The sequence below is a fragment of the Penicillium daleae genome (assembly GCF_028827525.1).
Source record: "Penicillium daleae strain IBT 16125 chromosome Unknown utg000009l_segment0_segment0, whole genome shotgun sequence".
Taxonomy (NCBI): Eukaryota; Fungi; Ascomycota; class Eurotiomycetes; order Eurotiales; family Aspergillaceae; genus Penicillium; species Penicillium daleae.
In genome coordinates, this window is record NW_026623157.1 from 97,828 (window position 1) to 120,062 (window position 22,235).

The 22,235-nt window shown below is 46.1% G+C and overlaps 5 protein-coding genes across 5 annotated transcripts; 3 read left to right on the forward strand and 2 right to left on the reverse strand.

Annotated features, from left to right (window-relative positions):
* Positions 1 to 484: 484 nt before the first annotated feature.
* Positions 485 to 1,756, reverse strand: N7458_011261 (glycosyltransferase family 2 protein; the record flags this gene model as incomplete). The annotated part of the gene is made up of 2 exons (XM_056914643.1): positions 485 to 1,473; positions 1,534 to 1,756. The coding sequence occupies 2 exons, from the start codon at positions 1,754 to 1,756 to the stop codon at positions 485 to 487; spliced, it is 1,212 nt and encodes a 403-aa protein (XP_056759397.1).
* A 2,486-nt stretch (positions 1,757 to 4,242) lies between these two features.
* N7458_011262 (uncharacterized protein) lies at positions 4,243 to 6,521 on the forward strand (the record flags this gene model as incomplete). The annotated part of the gene is made up of 3 exons (XM_056914644.1): positions 4,243 to 4,491; positions 4,544 to 4,769; positions 4,831 to 6,521. The coding sequence occupies 3 exons, from the start codon at positions 4,243 to 4,245 to the stop codon at positions 6,519 to 6,521; spliced, it is 2,166 nt and encodes a 721-aa protein (XP_056759398.1).
* An 8,765-nt stretch (positions 6,522 to 15,286) lies between these two features.
* Positions 15,287 to 16,289, reverse strand: N7458_011263 (uncharacterized protein; the record flags this gene model as incomplete). Its single annotated transcript, XM_056914645.1, has 4 exons — positions 15,287 to 15,343; positions 15,379 to 15,573; positions 15,638 to 15,707; positions 15,802 to 16,289. The coding sequence occupies 4 exons, from the start codon at positions 16,287 to 16,289 to the stop codon at positions 15,287 to 15,289; spliced, it is 810 nt and encodes a 269-aa protein (XP_056759399.1).
* A 3,408-nt stretch (positions 16,290 to 19,697) lies between these two features.
* N7458_011264 (AA9 family lytic polysaccharide monooxygenase) lies at positions 19,698 to 20,651 on the forward strand (the record flags this gene model as incomplete). The annotated part of the gene is made up of 2 exons (XM_056914646.1): positions 19,698 to 20,021; positions 20,097 to 20,651. 2 exons carry the CDS (start codon positions 19,698 to 19,700, stop codon positions 20,649 to 20,651), a joined length of 879 nt encoding a protein of 292 aa, XP_056759400.1.
* A 654-nt stretch (positions 20,652 to 21,305) lies between these two features.
* N7458_011265 (uncharacterized protein) lies at positions 21,306 to 21,497 on the forward strand (the record flags this gene model as incomplete). Its single annotated transcript, XM_056914647.1, has 1 exon — positions 21,306 to 21,497. One exon carries the CDS (start codon positions 21,306 to 21,308, stop codon positions 21,495 to 21,497), a length of 192 nt encoding a protein of 63 aa, XP_056759401.1.
* Positions 21,498 to 22,235: the final 738 nt, after the last annotated feature.

The following is a 22,235-nucleotide window of genomic DNA, read 5'->3' on the forward strand; positions in this document are numbered from 1 at the left end:
CTATTTCGATCTGAATCTTCGCAGAAATCGGCCAATCAAGAGGGCAAGATTTTATCAGCCCTTCATGATATTCAAAATTGCCGCATCAAATCTATCCGCGCAGCAGCTAACATATACGCAATACCGCGGTGCCGGACGATCAAAAAGAGCTACAACTTAGGGGGTTTCAACGAAGAGGATGCGGGTATACATTTGAAACGGGAGTCTCTATACCCACGTGCGCTCAATATCCGCTCCACGTCCGGATATAGCGCTATATCCGCATTCTATATCCGCCTGCAGTCACTGTAGGTTTATCTCATTCTCTAGATGGGCAGAGGTAAGAAATATTGCCCGTCAAAATATGTGATGATTTGATGAGCTCGGATTAAATAACAATTTTTATCTTCAGTATTGTGTAAGAAAGGAATTCAACAATCACAGACTTCGTCAACGGAAGAAAATATACAAAATGGAAATCTACTAATACATTTCCACCTGCCAATCAAACTGGGTTGCCCAGGAAGGTAGGTTTCTGGCTCACTTGATATTCAAGTCTATCCGTCCAAAAATGTGAGATAACAGCTTGTACAGCCGGAATGGGCCCGAAAACAGTTCCCGCCACAGGGAAGATGATGCGGTCAACAAGACTGCTAAGGCTGAACCTGTATCGGAACGAAAAACCCGCATCGACAATTCCTGCGTCCATCATATCCAGAGAACGGGTGTTCACGCAAAAATAGTGCCAGTGGTCATAGACAATGATGCAGATATTCATCATTATGAAAGAGGAGGCGCGTAAGATCCCCGCCCAATTTAACGCCAACAGAAGATCAGGGTGAATAAGCTCTGGTGGCGTCAATGCAGAATAAATAGAGGTGATCAGAAGGCAGATTGCCAAATGGCACGGCAAGAAGTGTGCCTCCCAAAGAAGGTGTACCAGTGCCAGATGCTTCCCGGTGAAAAGAAGCCGCCAGCTGGGACGCTTCAGGCTGCCAAAGCTTCTTTGAATGGCGTATCCAGTATCCAATGCGCCCCACATGTGACGCAACGCCTGGCGGTAGCGGGCAACAAGTGTGCCTATAGTCCGTGGTCGGCCAATGATGTCGTGACTGGAGACGTTGCACTGGCTTGCCGCACTATAAACCACGCGTGTGGTAATGTTGCCATTCATGGAAAAATAGCACTTGAGAAGCATGTGCATATCTTCACCAATGGCAGACGCATCACTGTCCCAGCCACCAACCCTTTTTGCTAGCGCTAAAGGCAAAGTATAGACGGAGGTTGGAATGCAAATCGGCGAGCTTGGGTACATGGCTGAGATCCCAGCAAACCCCCACATCAAGTCTGCACAACGCACCAAAGCTGGAGTTTGCAACGAATTGCGATCGAAGATAATCGGACACGAATAGAAGCTTCGCTCGGGACTAACTTCTTCGTCAAGGTGAAGGCGTCTAATCTCACTAAAATAATCCTGCAAAAGGTGGGTATCCGCTAAAGACAGAGTGTTAGTCTGTTTATATACTATGTTATCCAAGTTTCCTTTCAACATACCGTCAATTACCGTGATTAATGTGTCCATCACACCCGGGTCCCCGTCTCTTGCATGTACATTCATGATATGGCGAGCCGCATAAGCCACATTTGAGCTTTTGCCAGCGATCTCACCCACCACCCCGAACGGATGAAATGTCGCCTGAATACAAGAAAACACCATCTCGAATTGTGAGATCAATTCGGTCGCCTTATTTATTGCTCCGGTCTCTTTCTGCTCCATGGCCAGGTAGACCTAAGATATGGTAAGTATAGCTGCATCTGCCGGTTTCATCCGACCTCTTCAATGAAGACTGACCTCGTATTGGCTTGAAGCTCTTGGGTGACTGGCTAGTACATGCAGTGCTGTTCTTAAAGTTTCGAGGTCTTCCTTGTAATTTGGCAGAATAATTGCGTGAATCACTTCCTGCTCAGGGAGAAATGAGTGTGATTCCAGTTGATGCGAGCTTGCTTCGATGTCGTTGAGAAGAATCTCCTCTGCCCGATTGCTTTCTGCACCCTGCACAACGTCACTCAACGGTTTTGAACCAAGTGAAGGACGCCGCTCCAGTACTCGCTTGCATTCTTGCAGTATAACAAACAATGAAAAACAGAGTCGCAGGGCAAACCAGAACGCATTGAGGTGGATGAACAAGAATATACCAATATATAGCTTTTGATTTAGAGTCAGCCCGTCCAGCCTGTGAGCTGGAGGGTGTGCAAGAGACGAGGGACCAGTGATTGGAGCATGGCCTGGCAGAGGCTGACACAGAGCTGCATACGACAGCCATAACAGTGCGATGATGCTAAAGCCAGGGAGGCACCTACATGCCCATCTGAAAATTTTTGACATATTCGACAACACCCGGCGCGCTTACGGGAAATCAAGACGTGCACGTGAGACTTGGGAAGGCTCGAAGATCAGGAACTTGGGAATAGAGAGATAAAAAGGGGGAGGGCGGGAGCGGCGTCTTCAAAAGGCGCGATAGAGTTACGCGCAAGCATGAAGTCAGAGAAAATATCGCAAAGGGGAAGGTGGACCATGAAATTGAACGAAACTTTTTACTCCAATTTGCTCCAATTGACACTAGCCCGGACAAGACCCCTTGGGAGAAATCTCGCAGAGTTCAGTATGGTTTGCCGAGGGTAATTTCTGAGCTCAGTAGCTTACGACGTCGGATATCAATGGGCTTATTAGCAAACCAGGGAAAGGCAGACTCGTTTACCTAGGTATTGGAGCGCCACCACTCGGCAGGATAAGCGTGCGAACTTCTGCTCTTTCTCGTTCCGTACAATTAGTACATGCAGACCTGATCGATATAAATAGGAAGGTGGGTCACGTATAAATCTGAAAAAGCCAACAGGGTAAATGTGTGCCTTTCTGACCAGTGGTTGTCTCGGGAAATTTACTTCGTGCGCTAGGCAGAAGCTTAGTTTAAGCTTGGAAACAAACGGTCTTGAGGTGCGATCCGATTGGATGGAAATCCCCGGTTACTCGGCACTTTAATGACGAGCCTTATCCGACACCCGAGTTATTCCCGGCAAGTCCCTCGCGAGCTTACCAGAAAGCTTAACTCCTGGAGACAAAAGCTACTGGTCAACGGTGATTGATTCGAATGCGCGGCATGATTTCCAGGAGCCTGAGCGATGATGGCCATAACCTTGGTGCAAGCCCCTACTCTCTTGGTCCTAATTCGCTGCGTTTACGCCTTCTAATGGATCAATTAGTTGAAGGCACATGGCCAATCAAGAACACCAATCACAGCCGAGCGCGTTGTTGCCCTTAAAGATCCCTCCCTAGATAGATAAGTCCCACAAAATTCTCTATCTAGATCGTTAGAATTATAAAGCATCAGCAGGATTACAAATCATTAACCTGCGAAAGAGTTCTAAGTGATGATAAATCATAGTCAGGGACCCTAGCTCGATTGGGTATTGTCATCTTACCTAGATAGGACGTTGCGGCGGTTTCACGGCATCCTTTGCAGCTGAGGGACTTTGGTTTTGCCTGAATATATTTTGTCCAAACTGACGGTGTTGGTGTCGATATTTGTGCTTCTTTCCAGTCTTGGGTTTTTCATCCGGGTGGGTGTGCCTCATGGCCGGATGTTCCAGTCGCCCGAGGACTACGTCAACTCGAGCTTTCTAGGATTACAAAGCATCATTGGGAGATGCGAAGTAGAAATGGGGAGGTTTCATAATTGTCTCAGGCAAGAGGCTGTGCATTTTAACTTGGATAGAATGATTCACTGCCACGGAGGTCCTGTTAGAGAGTAGCTCTAATCGATTAGTTATGACCTTACGTACCCTGAATCCCCAGTCCGTGTAACCATTTCGGGCTAGGGTACGTGGCGGGCTTCTATTATCTGCATTATTATTGTTACGCATTCAGCAGAGATGTCATATGTCACGTCACCCGTCCCTCTAAACCTAAACAGGTAAATGCAGTTTGTATACTCAAAAGGGATACATTCAATCCGTATCGGTGCTAATGTCTCCATCGACTCCAAAGTCAATATTGTCTGATGCTCTAGTAGTCATGCCTATTTTAGACCGGAAAGAAATTCAGCTTCCATACAACACTCATCTCACAGCAACTGCAACGGAGGACCTGCTGACAATTCCCAGTCTGTGGTTGCTTTTAAGGGAGCCATCATCCATCTCCCTCCCAGCTAGGGTGTGATCCTTACTCAATATCATCTTCTAGTTTTACCCTTTCGAGCCAACGAAATGAGAAGCCCCCTACTTTTGCTGGGCGCTGCCAGCTATGCTGCTGCGCAGTGTCCCTTTTCAAGTATGTCCAGCGGTAGTATTCCCGTCGATTTGTCTATGTACAGGAACGACTCGGACGTTTACATGACCACCGACTGGGGTACTCCGATCCAAGACCAGCTGAGTTTGAAGTTCGGCACCCGGGGGCCAACTGCCTTGGAGGACTTCATGTTCCGTCAGAAGCTTCAGCGCTTCGATCATGAGCGTGTAAGTCGATTAATGTTTATCATTCGACGACAACAAGTTTAACTATTATCAGGTTCCCGAACGCGTTGTGCATGCCCGCGGAGTGGGAGCCTACGGAACCTTCACTTCTTACGCCGATTGGTCCAACATCACCGCGGCTGATTTCCTCAGCGCCGAAGGCAAGCAGACCGACACTTTTGTACGATTCTCCACAGTTCAAGGATTCCGCGGAAGTCCCGACACTGTCCGTGATATGCACGGATTCGCCACACGGTTCTACACTGATGAGGGCAACTACGGTAAGCCAGGCCCTTCGCATAGTTGGAACGCTCTCCATGTTAACAGATTGGAACCAAACAGATATTGTCGGAGTGACGGTGCCCACCTTCTTCATCCAGGATGCCAGTCAATTTCCTGATTTGGTCCATGCGATCAAGCCCGAGCCTCAGACCGAGATCCCCCAGGGTGGTACCGCCCACACTACTGCCTATGACTTCTTCTCCTCGCAGCCTAGTGCGCTCGGCACCGTCCTTTGGTTCATGACCGGCCATGGCATCCCCCGTTCTTTCCGTCACGTTAATGGACATGGTGTCCATACTTACCGCTTTGTGACCAACGCTGGCGAGTCTGTCTATGTCAAGATTACCTGGAAGAGTATGCAGGGTGTTGTTAGCATGGTTTGGGAAGAAGCCCAGGCTATTGCTGGTAAGAACTTCGACTTCCATCGCCAGGACCTGTACAATGCTATCGACCAGGGCCACTTCCCAGAATACGAGCTTGGTGTCCAGATTATCCCTGAATCCGACGCTTTGGCCTACGGCTTCGATGTCTTGGACCCTACCAAGTTCGTTCCCGAGGATGTTGTCCCTATTACCTGGCTTGGAAAAATGCAGCTTAACCGAAATGTTGTCAACTACTTCGCCGAGACTGAGCAGGTTGGCTTCCAGCCTGGTCACGTCGTTCGTGGTATCGACTTCTCTGAGGATCCTCTTCTCCAAGGTCGTATTTACTCCTACCTCGACACTCAGCTCCAACGTCACGGATCCGCCAATTTTGAGCAACTTCCCATCAATCGTCCTCGTGGACCTGTTCACAACAACAATCGTGATGGTTTCATGCAGTCCAACATTTTCACCAACCAGTATGCTTACACTCCCAACACTCTGAACGGTGGCTCTCCCATGCAGGCCAACCAGACTGTTGGTAACGGTTTCTTCACTTCCCCGGACCGTTACTACAGCGGTTACCTGCTACGTGAGCAAAGCCCTACCTTCAACGACTTCTACACTCAACCTCGTCTGTTCTGGAACTCTCTTGTTCCAGAGGAGCAGCAAATGCTCGTGGATGGTCTCCGTTTCGAAGTTTCGCACGTTCCCGAGGTATCTGTTCGGATGGCGGTTGTGACCCACCTGAACATGATTGACAATGACCTCGCCTGCCGTGTTGGTGCCGCCCTGGATATTCCTTGCCCTGCTCCTAACCCTATGTACTACCACAACAACAAGACTATCGGAGTTAGCGCCTTCAACACTCTGTACAATATTTCTGGTCTGCAGGTTGGTTTCCTCGCTTCCAATGCCTACCCTGAGTCCCTTGCCCAGGGTATGCAACTTGCCATGAGCCTGGCTCCCGCCCAGGTTGATGTCACCATCATCGCCGAAACCTTGATGGGCGCTAATGCCACCTACTCCGCCACCGATGGCTCTCTTTACGATGCCATTATTGTCGCCGATGGCGTTCAAGATCTGTTCTCTCAAGCTTCGTTCACCTACCAGCCTAAGAGCACCACCGACATGCCAAAGGTTGTGTCTTCGTACTCGAGCCTGTTCCCTGCTGGCCGTCCCACCATGATCCTTGTGGATGCATTCAAGTACGGAAAGACCGTGGCCGCTCTTGGCTCTGGTAACTTGGCCTTGAAGATGGCCGGCATTGCTTCCAGCGTCCCTGGTGTGTATTACGCCGGAAGCATTGATTCTCAGTTTGTCTCGGATATTGAGTCTGGATTGACTCAGTTCAAGTGGCTCAACCGTTTCGCCCTGGACTCCAACTGAACGTGCCAAATGGACAAATGGATGATTGTTTCTCATATCAGCAAACGTGGAGAGCATGCCATGATATTTGACATAGAGCGCTTTTCGGCATCTTGTTGATATCAAATTTGTATCTTCATCTAGAACTTACATGTGGGCTGTGAATCTGAGGATATACTTGCAATTCTAGACGACATTCAACATCTTTGTCTCGCTTCACTATGTTACAGTATGGTAGTGGTTTCGTTTAACTAGAATTCTAATACACTTTTAATTTAGGCTAAATGTCAGTGCATGCAATATTCCAGTTGATGTCTATATTAGCAGGAGCCCCTTGACGGTTGATGTCACTCACTAAACAATTTTCGGTTCTATTTTTCTTGAGATTGAATTCCCAAGGCAGCTAGTCCAACTGCTCTTTCGTAACCCCGTCTGAGAAATAGTGGAGAGCTTATTGTGCACTCCCAAAGTGCAGTTTATGTGACCGTTAAGAAACTTGAATCTCTGCCCTTGGCTTTGTCTATGAAATCCCTAGCCATTATGTGCTGTATTCGTATTATCCTGCCCTTTGCGGCTTTGACAATATTCGGTTGGCATGTTTAGGGTTATGTCGAAAACCCTTAATCAGTGACTTTTGAGACAGGCCGTATGTAGAAATCCAGAGCAAGGTTTTTATACTTTCCCCGAGTGGTGCATTGGAGTCTTTAGATCCCATAAAGGGAGTGCAATGGGACATTCCCGGCATGCTGGTGTGGCTGGAGAGGGCTGTTAATGACGTGGCAGGTCCATGTTGCTGCAGTATAGTAATCCCTAGATGTCCATTCAGACTAGGCTATTTCATAGGAGTGGTGGGAGAATTTCGCATTTTAGTAGACTATCATAGAGTAAGAGTCGAAAATAGATTCCCTAGCACCCTTTAATCTCCGCTTTAATCTGGGACATTCTTGGTTTGCTCTGCTGGCTAATAAACCGCCAATTCGAGGCTTCAACAATGTCGTTTTTAACTGTTTCTGTCACAAATGCGAAATTTAGATTGTAAATAAAGCCAGACTTGCTTAGCGATGCGCGATTTACCTCGATAGGCCCGCAAGACTTGACAAGATGAATGAATATCGCTTTGAGGCGCACTGGTTCATGTGTTGGCTTATCTTCTGGAACAGAATATTTGGGATCACACTGATCTACCATGTTACTGGTGTATAAACCGAGTCGTCGCAAACATCTTAGCTCCCAGCGCCTTATACTAATCTTAACAGTTTGGATGACAGTGGTTTGGATGAGGCTAAGGAGAAGGATGAGAGCCATGGTATAATAAATGATAGTAAGAACTTCGCCCCATATTTGAGACTTTCTAAAATTGAAGGAGCATTCTGGTAAAAAATTTGTCGGAGATCTTTTTGAAAGAAAGAGAATTGTCTATGTACAGATGTGAAGAGCCGTGGGCTTGGTTGCAGTGTCGGGGAGCAAAGGCAATAGAAGAGAACCAAAAATCTATTATTACATCATGAATGGGCAAGCCAAGGGTCCAGGCACAACTATATTATTAACGTTCAAGTTCCAACGAGGGAGAAATGGGATTACTGTTTTTGGAAGTTAAGTAGAGTGGATCCATGGAGACCAATCAACAGGAGAGGAAAACCATGGGTCTGCACCTTCCGCAGTGTGCTGGGGCGAAAAACCCTTGATTATTATTCAAGCGACCACTCGAGACCAAATGTGCTTACATAATACTGCATTGAACTAACTAGTTAACTAGTTAGGCTATATATGTGGATACGCCTATTCAGATTTCGTGTTGAAAAAGATCACTCGATATACGCACTGGAACTATTCTGGTACTTATACGACTATACTATAAGTCACTACATCGTTAAACCAGCACCATCACCATGAATTCTCTTTTGCAAGATATCACGCGACGCATTCGCTATTTCTGGCAGACTTACAGAGCCCTGATGGCGAAAAGCACCGATCTTTGGGATGAATACGATTCATAAAGCCTTAAGCATTAGCAAAATACGCAACGCTGGACATATTATGGTTATTTCACCATCGAGTCGCACCAGTTGCCAAAACAATACCGCCTATTCATAACGATCTTTCAAACTGCAGATGGGTCAATTTCCACGCGAAAACGACCGATCAAGAGGGTGGTAGGGATCGTGAAAGGGCTTGATGTGAATGCGTTTCTCAACGACTAGAGGCGGTGTACAAAGGACTAGGCTGATATATCACTAATATAGAGGAATTAGTGAAGTCTTGCCGTACTGTACATTTCCCTACTACATAGCCCACGAAGATAAAATCAGTTGCACTAGCCTAGTCGTGGCGCTGATTCAGCCCTATCTATCATTTCCTTCTATTTCGCCTTGAATCATTAAGCATTTCGAAAACACTAACTACCACGCGCTCAAATGCCGGAAGCCCACTGTAATCTTTCTCATACACAAATTCTCATTTGATAACAAACTTCCTTTCCGGCTGGGAGCTGGGTCGACTCATCGACGGCCTGAAAGATACCATCATCCACCAAACCACACTCGTCGAATCACCAAAGCGGAGCTGTTGGATATCAAGCTGGATTAAAATGTGTTGCTGGCCTGGAACGAGAGGCTCAATGAGGAAGTGCAGACGCTGCGAGCGCTGATCAAAAGCCTGCCATTGGCGGCCCTGGCAAGATCATGGGCTATCATGGCAGGTAACGCGCCCAATCTGGCCCCTGAGGTGAATACCCAACGACGAGAGGAAGATCAGAATTGCGTTACAATCAGCATCCAACGCTCCTGTCTTGATACTTAAGATAACCACGGAACCAACAGCGAGAGATTCGGACGGTAGATTCGCACCGTGACAGCCTACACCTATATTCGAACCGCGTTGCTGAAACTCCCAAAACCCAAGGTACACAAATGCAGGAATCGGCACCACAAAGACCGGCTATGTGACCCGGTTCAAGAACCCAGGGTCAGCAGAAGAGGGTCACAATAATACCATATATTGAATGAACCAGGTAATAATACAAAACAAATGTGCGTGTTCCCTGCGAAGTTCGCAATCTCTGATTCCCTTACTTCGGCGAAGGCTGTCGACTGTTATCAGCTACACAGCTGATTTTCCACACACCCTCTCGTTTTAACAAAGATACGATATTCGTGCCCACGTGATGGATCTCCCCGTCGATGTAGAATTTATATGGCGCCCAGATCATTGCAATATCGTGGTCGATCTTTACTTCCGGATCATATATAACTTCTTCGAGAGTCCCAGCTAATTCATCAAACGGGATTCGTTCAACAACCTCAGTCAAGGTAAGAATCAAAGTGTTGGGGGGGCGTGAGAGCGTGGCACCCCCTGTCGGCAACACAAAAGAGAGCATGCGATCTTTATCCCGGTCCCGAATGCCGTCCAGAAACATCTGAAACGTAGACAGCACAGCATCAAGATCTGCGACGTGTTGTGTTTCGTCGTCAGTCATTTTAGCTGATAGGACACTGGCGGTATTTGGACGAGGAAATGGTTTTGAGCGGATGATAAGCGTGGTATGTTGTGAAAAATGGAAGTCTTTAAGCTTAGTAAAGCACAGATAAAGTGCCATGCGGTCTCAATAGAGGACACGTTACATTAACTATCCACCTGCAAGAAAAATGTTACAAGCTAGACTAGAAGAGGAAAGGGCAAAATACAGACTAGACCGTAGAAGACCTTGTAAAGTGTGGATCGAGTTCCGTACTTTCGTCATTTCTTCCCGTGATCTTCTTCCTCCTTTGTTCTTTCTCAATTGAATTGACCTTTGAGTAGCAGTTAGCTCTGCTGCTTGATCCCCGACCGGAGCAGACGTAGCCAGTGCTATCGTGCTTTACCCTGTGAGATTCTGGTCCCTTTGCTTATGCGAGAAACTTGAATGCGATAATAACGTAATTCCCGGCCGACCCGATCACCCCAGAACCATACTAAGTACGACATTTCATAACTTTACATCTCGACACTCAACGCTAATTATATGGTCTTAGGCTGTCTAGTTATTAGACATATTATACTAGGTCTATTTATGAGCTTAAGAAAGATTTTAGGGCACGATACTATAGAAAAAGATCAAACAAACAAGATAGAAGAGGAGCCAGAAAGCAAGCCAAATCAGAAGAAATCAATACAGCCAAGCCAGCAAGGAATTCGTTGCCTAGCCTACCAGGCAGCCAACCACCTATCATCGGTTCCCCCACTACACTAGTTAACTAACTAATATGAGAGTCAGGAAGCACACTACGTTCCAATATCTAGATTCCTACCTAATACGATTCTAGCGCTTCTCTATGAGACTATGAGTTTCTACCAGTCTTCTGCCTCTTCTTTAATATTATCGAAAACCTTATTAGTGGAGGAAAGCTACTTAGTAATAAGAGGGCGAGTATATTTCTTAATATCGTAATATACGGAGTACTAGAGGCAGAGTATCGAATTTTCCTCTAGAAAGACCGCGCGAATCGTATTAATATTAGCGTCGTCTTTATCCGTAAAAATTATCAATAGGTAGCTATTCCTAATTAATTTAGTCTCGTATATCTCGCGGAGGTAGCGGAGAGCGAATGTAAATAATAGCTTTTACTAATCTCCTCGGAATATAAAGCTAGCGTAGAATGTATAGCCCAGATGTACCATAATTATAAGTAATAGGAGGTAAGTGTTATATTATATGTATAAAAGACTATACTTACTAGTATATAAGATTCCTATAATATCTAGAAGTAGTATCTTAAATCGATTCTTCTTAAACACATAGTCTATCTAGAGGATATACGGATAAACTTTTAGTAATACGATACTTGTCTTGAATATTACGAATAGGCAAAATAGGCTATTATTATCTTCCCGTAGCTAGTATCAGAAGATCTAATCTCCCTAGCTAGAAAGCTCTACCAGCATGACCTAGATAGAAGATTGCCAATTAAGAAGATTAACGGTTATTTAATCCTTCAGGTTATAGAGTCACGGATCTATATCGCAAGCCAGCAATTTATGTTAATTCAACCTCTCTAGTGAAGGGTCCTTAACGACCCTAAGTCACTATCTTTGACTACTAATGTCGAATAGTGGCCACTAGTTTTTGTATGTACCAAATTTACTTAAACCGATTAATCCCTATCCTTAACAGTCTCGGCGATACTTATTAGTAGGAGTTAATAAATTTAGCTATATTAGAGAGATCGAGCCGGTAGAATATTATATAATCGCAAGAAGAGGGGCTATATGTTAAAAACTTCTGGAATATAACTCTACCTACTATAGGATCTGTTGGAATGTTATGCGGTCTGCATAAAGATAGTGGACAGAAGGATATTCTGCACACAAATCAATATGTCACAACGTGATGGGTGAAGAGTGAATATAGAGCGATGTGAAGGAAGCAATTCGTATGCGACCGGCAATATCAGAGTTGAGCAATTTGACTAGGTGCGTACGATATTCAGTCTCGGATCAGAAGAGAATTCAAACTTGTTCCTTTTCACTCATAAAACATAAGGGTCTTATAACATGATGGGGAAATTCAATCAACAAGAAGGAAAGTAGAAATGTTGGGATACTCTTTGATTTTCCTTCTGAAGAAGGATAATCAATGCGATCGTTGAGGATCAATACAAAAAGCAAAGGATCTTGGTGTGCAGATCTATTGTGTAGATCGGATTGCATCCTTATGGTCAATGCGTACCAATGGATCCACACGCATATGGTATATGCTGACAGTATTTTACTAGCAACTCCTATACTGTATAAAGTTACTGTCTCCCGGTCCGACAACCGTTATCTCCGTAAAGGACTCGGCTCACCATGTTGTCGTACTCTTAGGTCGATCGTCTCTGGCTCGTCCAGTCTTTCTAGGTTCATAGTTTTTATCACCTCGGGGATCATAATCAGCTGCTTTGAATTAAACACTTCCTTGTGTTATGAACGGTAATTGTTGAACTCAGGCACCAAGATATCTAATCAACATGGTCGCATTCAACGAAGGAATCAAGTCTAAGGAGAGAAGAAAGAAAAAACTACGGTGATGTGAGCTGAGCCTTTTATGAGCGACCAGCCTCAGGCATCTTCCTGGCAAACTTCCCAAAGCGGAAATGTCCGAAGCATCCAAAAAAACAACCCAGTTAACCAGTTATCCCCACGCACTTACACGTATCGGTAACATCTACGTCTAGAGTAAATAAGACAGGTCTACGAAGCGTGCGTTACACCGCTCATCGACTATACGTCGACGATCTAATATAACCCCCTTAGAGATAAGACCTATCTCCCATACGTACCCACCGTTCAGCGGGTAGCACTCATCTGGGTCCTATCCGCCTTTCGAACGGTTGCAACGGCGACCCTAGATGTAGAGGTATATCCGTGCCCTTTGGCCCACCCACAGCGCTTCCCAGCGGTGGGTGGGCCAAAGGGCACGGATACATTCTACTAACCTACTGTGAAGGAAAAGGATAGGGAGGTTCCCGGCAAGTTTACTTTCTCTCTGAAAGGATCTTTTAATAGGGCCCTGTGGGAACCCCGTCAAAACCCCCACTGTTCGAGCTCATCTCGAGGACCTTTATCAAGGGTGTCATACGAACCTTCTTCGTTTCGCACCAAGTCATTAGAGGGCCTTTCAGAAGGCCTCTGCTTGCCGATTGATCCAGTCAACTACGTCATGTATTTAGAAGATCTTGAGGATAAAAGATCCTGTGCGAAGGGTCTTGAGAAGATCCTCAAGATTCAGTTGATGTTTGAATGCACACTCTAGTTACTACCTCTTCACTATCTAAACAACCAATATTCTATACTCGTAACTCTGTAGCCATTTTCCTCTACCTGACCCTTAGATCTCTTCTTAATTTCGATTTTGTTAAGAGAGTCCTACCCCCTTACACCTCCCTTCGCCTACGCCAACGTACACAAACTACCATTATAAGACTCTATACCTTAACCTAGAAATATCCTTTATAGAGCGCGCTACGTCGAGCTTACCGGAGACAAAATAATCTTAGGTCGTTTGCCCGTTTCCTACTAGCAGAAGCGTTAAAAACGATAGATCTAGATCGGTTATCTAAAATTAAGATAATCGACCCAACGCCGCTACCTACATAGAGGCGTGAGACGTTTTCTAGAATCGAGATTGAACTAGATAGAGAACTCGCACTAGGACGAGCGGAGGTGATACGATCTAACTCGGACGTTGTAGTATACTTAGACGCCTCCGGCCGGCAAGGTCATTTAGGGGCCGCAGCAATCGTACTCAATAAATTACTACGGACAACAGAGAGTATATAGATCTAGGTTAGCACTATAGACCGGTGGTCCGTCCACGCTAAGGAGCAATTAGTATCCTATACGCCATCAACCTTATCCATAAAGTCGCTCTCCGGCGCTAGAGAAAGTTATAGACGCGCGTGCGAACGGCCATTATCCTTAGTAACAGCATGTCGGCAATACAGATCATCTAGAACCCTGGAAATACGTAGGGCCAACAGATCATCCACGCCATTCTCCAAGCTGGCCAAAACGCTCTGACCTATACTATAGCAATCCGACTACAGTGGATACCAGGACACTATGAAATATCTAAAAATAACATCGCTGACCGGCTAGTTAAGGAGGCAGCCGTACCGGGCAAAACACATCCGTTCAGTCCCCTACTATCACGCGAACGGACACATATCCGGCAAGGAATCCAGGCTCAATAGGAGAAGGAATGGAAGGCAGCAAAGACTAGCAGCCACCTACGCTAGATCGACCACACCTTGCCAGCCAAGTACACGCGACGGCTTTATGGATCCTTACCTAGGAGCCGAGCCTATCTACTCACACAACTGCGAAGTGGGTACTGCTGGTTATCAACATATGCGAAGACTTTCCGCTTCCGTGACGACGACCGTTGCGCCTATAAGGAGCGACAGAGCGTGATTTATGTTCTACTGGACTGTCCCAGGTTGAGGGATTTACGGAGGGATCTACGAAGGAAAATAGGTGACGCGTTCAACAGCATATCAGCCTTATTAGGAGGACCGGGAGAAGAGGGACGCGGTATGCTCGACAGTGCTTCGAGAACTAAGACCGGGTGTTACGCTCAGTTACGAAGAGACAGACATCAACCAACGTAGTAGCATTTGACGAAAAAACTAAGCATAGGGAAGGAAAGAAGGAGAGAGTGCGAGAGGACAATCTAAATACATGATGGATGCCTGCGGCTGCAGGCATCAAACCAGGCATCAAACGTCACCACATGTGGACCGTCACATCGTGGAAGCGGTCTTGGACTTTGCCGAAGCATCACAAAGGTTTCAGAGCCGCGCGCAATGAGGGCAGCATAACTATACCCGTGGCTACTAGGCCACGACAGGCCTCGGCGAGGCCCCAGGTTCGCTTAGGAAGTGGAATACGACATGTACGAGTGGAGATATATCTAGTTAAGATAGCCTGCATATTACCTTTGGTGAGGGGCCAGGGTAAATGAAGCACACACACACACACTCTCTCTCTTTGTGTATGTGTGTGTATGTACGAGTCTTCAATGGAGTTCCATAGAAGCAGCCAATAGTGGGTCTATGCAAATCATGTGGAGAGGGCCGCCTCGCACCTAGTTCCTAGACAATCTGCCAGATGACTAGAGCATTATGGAATATTCTATGAGCAGGTTAGAGCCGTAATAATTCTCCTCTTCTCCCAGGCTTTTTTTTTATAAAGAGATAAGAAAATAGAGGAAGGAGAGGAAACCAAAATTTATATGGAAAACCCGATAAAGGAAATCCTCCCTGATGCGTTCAAGCCGGAGTTGATTTGGAGATATAAACCGTCGTCGCACAATTCGACCATAGTGACTATTTTTTAGCATTCCAGGTTTGTATAAGCACACCTGTCGCCGGATCCCAGAGGCATATTGTTTTATCCAAGGAGCCGGACGCCAGGAGCCGGCCGTCGGGCGAGAAGGCCACTGACTCAACTGAAGACGAATGGTCTTCGAGCGTCTGTAGTTCTGGGCCCTACGTTTCTTCAACTCGTGGTGACTGGCATATCCAAGTCGGAATCTCTTGTTTGAATTGTTTACGGACTATTGCCGTTCGGGGTGCAAATATAAGTCCTGCGCAGTAAATCTGATGAGGCGCTTGATCAACCATCTGGCGGTTTTTCAGGATAAATCGCCTCGCGTCGTGAAGGAAATCCGAAATTGGGGAAGACTCATTGCTCTAATGCTGTCAGTGTGAGTCATGTCTGATTATCTTGGGAACTTCCCGATATAGCCATTTGGAAGCGATCAAGAATACCTAGTATTTCCGACGTAAGACCCAGTAAGCTCATTGCTTCGACCCAGTTCAAAAAATGCCTCTGAAGAAATAACAACGCATCATGCATCATTCCAATTAAGTCGGTGCATTGTATCAGATGATTTACCCAGTATCGACAGGCGCTCTGTAAGCCCCAAGGAAGGTTGCGATCGATAGTGAGTTGATTAACCTCTGTACGTTGAGTTCCATCACTAGGTAGTCCACAGATATTTCTTCGCAGATTATGACACATACGAAGGCATTGTTTAGTCAACTTGCAGTGTCTCGCTTTTTTATCCACCCAAAAGGGGGTTTTCTTGCGGATTTCCGGATTAAGAATAAAATCCCGAAATGACGGATGAAAGAGCCGTACTGACGAAGTCTTATCATCTGGCACAGTCAAAACCGGGTGTGATGAGTTTAGCCGAGTATGGATAAACCTCTCAGAGACATCTAGAAGTCTCGACAGTGAAATAACTGACAGCGGGTTCTCTAGGATCATGATTGTACCAACCACTTCATGAGAATCTTGAACCAGTGTCAGCGTCCCGCAATGGTTTGGATAGAGCAGGGCTAGTTGTTCGCATTAATCAAATCAACATTATCTAGTCGAACCAGAAGGTCGGCAAGGACGACGTGTCAACGCTCGATACGCTCAGCTAGGGGTGGAGTTGGAGGCTATCTCGTACGTCAGGACGATGCTCCCTTGTATCCAGATGTCGCCGTAGAAAGTTCATACCACGATCGTTGTGAGCAACCCTAGTGTTGACGTCGCTTACGAAGCCGCACCTCCAGGATTGGCAGGCCCTTATCACCCTAGTCACCGACGCAAACAATCAATTATCGGAGATGGTCTCGAAGGTCAACCTACGGTAGCCGACTGATGAAGACGGAGAAAGTGCGGCGCGAGCGCGTAGCCTGGCGTGCGAGGCCACAACAGAGAATACCGAAACCAACCCCCCCCCCCCTTCACCTTAGGCGGAAGTCCAGCTCCGAGCATCGTCGTTACGGTGGGCACGTGTTAACGTGGTAGAACACAGAAAAGACATTTTCAGACAGTCAGCTACTGGTCAGTTCACACATCATTTCGATTCCGTACTGCATGGCCCCTATACGAATACACTCTATGATTGCCTTAACCGGGAAGGAGCATCGATCTTAGCCCTGTCTTCACACTAGACATGCTAGACTCAACGGATATCTCCATGGACGAGGCCAAAGCGATAGCGATCTACGCTCGTGTGGCATCGGCGGTGAGGCGGTATCGCATTTCTTGTTATATTGTGCACGGTAGAGTGAACAACGGCGCGCTCTCATCAAAGCAGTTGGCTCCAGTTTTGGTAGCCTGTCACTCATGCTAGGTGGGTAACCTAGAGAACACACGGGCAAGCGGAGGGATAGAAAACCTTAGAAGCCTGAGGTGAAAGTCGTTAAAGCAGTTATCGCATCCTCGACTAAAACTAAGAGATTGGCAAATGAAGGGTATAAGGCGTGACGCCCATTAGGCGAAGTCATGTGGTAGTTAACCGTGGTATGTTTTACTAATATTAGGTAACTGCTAGGCCGTCGGACGCATTTTATATCCCGCTCAAAGTCCACTTACTCCGCTTGGGGTAAACAATATATCTGCAGCAGATAGAGTCAAACGCAGTGGTCTTAGGGGCGCCGCGAGGCAGCCCCTGGCGCTAGAAATTTTCCCTAGAGAAAGTTCTACGGCTAGTGGGTCGGGAGTTCGATTCTCAATTCTCAGCACTGGGACAATCTTACCACCACGGAGCCTTTCCATGGAGAATTGTCTAGTTTCAGAGGCCCCTAAAAAGCGGGTATTACCTCCTAGGAGGCAAGTGGGCGTTGGCCTGGCCCCCGCCATCCAGGGTACTTGCAAGAACGCTTTTAAGCCAATGAACAGCCTGAATTTGATTATCAAGCTCAGATATAAACGGGAGCGGATGGTAAGTTCATGCCTCAACTAAGCTACTTATCCCCCTTTGGGATTGGGGTAGGTCATGGAACACGATGACGTGGCTAAAAACCTCTCTAGGGGAAGAAAAGCGCGGCAGAAGCGCATTCCAGAAGTAGGCGGTGAATACGGTGTAAAGGTGGGTCAATAAAGGGTGTCCAAACTTACGAGACGTCGCTGTACTCTGTAACGTATACTGCCCAAATGTCCCGCGCAGATAGGCGGTATGGGGCGAGGAAAAGAATCCGAACAGTCAAAGATATATTTAGAAACTGGGGAGCTCATGCTCACGATCCGCTGTCTATCATATCACACAGGGCTCGGTAAGGACAATAAACTTGATTACTACTACTATCATTTGAACTTCTATGAGTTAGTTCCTTTACTGTGTTTCGTGATATCCGTTCCTATTAGGGATTTACATATCAGGGTAGAAGGCCTATCGATCAGGCAAAGAAACAATAACGAATAGGTTCTGAAACGTAATAAATCCAATGTACATAAACTGAATCTCGGGAGGATAACCAGTTACACTGTATGCGCGATCCTCTTAACCCCTCTTCATCAGCAAGGGTTCGGTGCATTAACTGTGGGGATTAGCAATATGATCAATGATATGATCTTTGATGATCTAATCCCTAACGGTTTCATCATGTAACTAGACTGAGGGAAATGAGTTGTATAGTCAAAGGCAGCTAAGTACGTTGCATTTATTTAGAGACGCAGATGGATCTTTGCCTTGGCTGTCTATCATATGTTAACTAAGATATGCTTCTTCTCATGCTGAATGCAGCCTTAATCATGACTTCATGATTAATTTTTCGGCAGTAAATAGGTCACTGATGCTCTTACTACGTACAACCATGTCTCTGTGAGATCGCTTAGAAGGAGATGGCAGCCTAGTAAATTAATATGAAACCTTAGATCCTGGTTCTTTCTCCTGATCGTCAGGGACTAGATAATGAGGTCATTATGTTAAAGATCTAATATATTATGCACATTAATAAGGAACCAAGACGCGCTTATCGTGGATACTTCTAGAATAGTATGTTAACCAATAAATACAGTTTTAGGATAGTCCACATTGTAGCGGCCCAGTGCCCGATAGATCACGTACGGACACGTGACCTTCAGTCTGTTTACACCGCACTTCGCCGTGGATCCTCATGTTTTCTGCAAGCTTTTGGTAAACAGTTTGTGGCCTAGCTAGATTGAATCAGGTCTTGCTTTAACCCTTCACATACATTGAGTGTTGATCATGTACTGAGTCGTGACTTAGTAGGTTGGATCATAAGAATTACTTCTCTCATCTCGAGCATGAGAAATGCACAAATAAGAAGTGTTGTGATAAGAAGCTCTGTATCGGAATAAATTCCTATCTTCTGCGGAATTACTTAGACTAATTGGAAATCAGTCCTGCATATAAATCCCTAAGTTTTCTGTTCAGAAAAAATCAAGCTACCTTCCTCTGAATTATAACAAGGAGCCATTGTAAGCGCCTATGAGAAATAGGGACTCTGTTGGTATTTCTTCGAGATATAATCCGAACATGGAACAATGAATACTAGCGCTTCCATCGGACTCTTGAATTTATTTTTTAAGTGAACCGCTTCTGTCGAGCTTGGGCTTAAGCCGAAACCATGGCTGATGCACCACGGCTATTAGGATTTCAATCTAAGTTTGAGGTGAAACAATTGCCAATGTGCCATACACATCGCATGTTTTGAGTGCGTTAGGGCGTGGTCGTATTTACAATGTTAGAATTTAGGATACAAGCCTGGTCAACTGTGGACACATAAAAGCCCTTCTCTTTTCCCATCAAAGTCTTCTTTTGCTTTCCTCACCCTGTTGAACACGTTCTCTCATTATCCAATTCTTCTTCTTATTGTTTTCCTTTACTTCATTGACTGAAGTTTTTCTTCGTTTGCACTGTTCACTCTTTACTTAACAATGTCTCTTTCTAAAGTTGCATGCCTTATTATAGGCACAGTTGGTCTGGCCGTAGCTCATGGCCACATCGATCGTATCGACATTGATGGCAGGTCCTATGGTGGATTCCTAGTCGATAAATACCCCGGTCAACCAAATGTCCCTGAACTCATTGCGTGGTCAACTGCGGATACTCAGGACGCCTATGTTCAAACTTTTGATTACAATCAGTCGAACATTATCTGCCATCAGGACGCTAAGCCTGGTGCTCTCGCTGGGGAGGTTGCTGCTGGTGGCAAGGTGACGCTGCACTGGAGCAGATGGTTTGAAGATCACCGTGGTCCGGTAAGTGATCAGAGGAATCCGGCAATAACCGAGGCAGAAGTGGTTGAATCCAATCAGAACCCTAACACATCGTAGGTCATTAGCTATCTTGCGAGCTGCAATGGGAGCTGCGCTTCTGTGAACAAGACGAAGCTTGAGTTCTTCAAAGTTGAAGAGGCTGGTCTTCTCGACAACAAGAAGTCCCCCGGAAGGTGGGCCAGTGATGAGCTTATGGCTGCCAACAATACCTGGACGGTCAACATCCCCTCCGACATCGCACCAGGCAATTACGTCCTTCGTCATGAGATCATCGCATTGCATAACGCGATGAGAGACAATGGTGCACAAGCTTATCCACAATGTATCAACCTGAAGGTGACAGGGGGTGGCACTGCTACTCCCAAAGGCATTCCTGCGACCCAATTTTACAAGCCAACCGATCCCGGCATTCTGGTCGATATCTTCAACAACCTTCGCACTTATGTGATTCCAGGCCCAGCCCTCTACAATGGCAGAAGTGCAGCGCCTACGAGCACCGCTGTCACCCCCACTGGAGCATCTCCCACCGCCGCGTCTTCCACCCGAGCCTGGGCGATCCCCGCTGCAGCGCCTCAGGGTTGTAGATCTGTTCCCGACCAGAGCCCTCGTTAGATCATATCTGCACCCGTGACAACTGAGGGTCCTTTGCCATCCCGTCGGGGTCTGTCTTTTGGTAAGAAGCAGAATTTTCAAGCTTATGGGAGTTCCTAATCCTACAAGAAAAGATTCTCTGGCTGGATTGTCAGGGGCAGGAAGCATGCTCGAGATCTCTCTGTCTAATGTCATTGTGCGCGGGATACTTTTCGGGAAATAATGTGTTGAAATACGTTATTTATTTATGTATTTTTGAACTGTTTTCCTGGACTTTTCCCATGACCGCGCTATTCGCCCTGCATCCTTCTAATTATATTGACTGCCTCCCCTCCTTTCCGGAGACCCTACATTATCCAATAATGGTTGTCGTGCGAGCCAAGAAACATGGCCCGTTTCCTAGCCCCGCACCCCATGTGTATGAACTGCCCCGTGGGGCTATATGCAAGCAAAGAGGCCAGGAGGTGTCGCTGTTATTGTGTATATAAAGCTCTAGGAAATCAGCCATTTGATTATATGTTCCTACACCTCATTCTAAATTGCCAGTGTGGGTTATTTTCAAGAACCGGAGAATGCATTTGATAAATGGAGACACCCGGAAGATATGCAGTCTATCTAATCCATACTCCAGATGGGGGTGGCTGCTACGTTCTCCGGAAGATAGATTTCTTCCTAATGCCGGTCCTAATCATTGCATTTATGCTTCAGCATTTTGAAAAGGTAATTCTCAACGGCGCGTCTCAGTTTGGCATTATCGAGGATCTAGATCTCTCTAATGCGCAGGGATACACGCCTGGTCCCAACCCACTGCCGATTCTTGATTTGCAGCGATATTCAACTGCTACACTTATCTTCTACTGGGGGTGAGTGACAGGAGGTGTGTATTACAATTTCTTCTCTATGAACGGGATCTTCAATTGTTGCTGACATACATAAGTACTGCCCGCTGCGTGGTTGGCCCAGAGACTGCCTATCGGCAGGTATCTCGCGTGCACAGTGATTGTATGGGGAGTTGCTATGCTAACGGTCCTCGGTCCTCGCTGGTGGCTAACATGCCTTCCTGGCTCAAAGATTGATGGACAAACAGCTTCAACTTGGTGAACTACTGTTGGTAATGTATTGCTAGATTTTTTCTCGGCGTTATGGAGTGTGCTGTAGCACCCAGATTTTCCATCATGACTTCAATGTGGTGGAAGAGAGCAGAGCCACGCGTATACTGAAAATAGGTATAAAAGCCCTAACTTTAATACCTGATTTACGACGCTATAGGAATCGTAGAAAGAAGATAAGATGTATTTAAGAATACAGGGAAGTTAAGCTATCTAGCTATAATATAATTATAGTATAATAATAAAGTTCTAGAGGTACCTAAATACTATGATTTGCTATATTCATCGCCAGCCTAATGAAAAACTGTCCATTTTCCGAAGCATCTTTGCGCTACATCAACCCGCCCATCTGCTTACCCTGTAGGCGTTCGCTGCAGGGATAGGCAGGTATCGATAAAACTGGTTCCCGTTGCCTTCCACGTCGATAGAGTCGATGGGGCAGTGCTTGGTGCCAATTCGGACACAATTCTAGTCTTTATCTAGGTGTTGGTAGCGC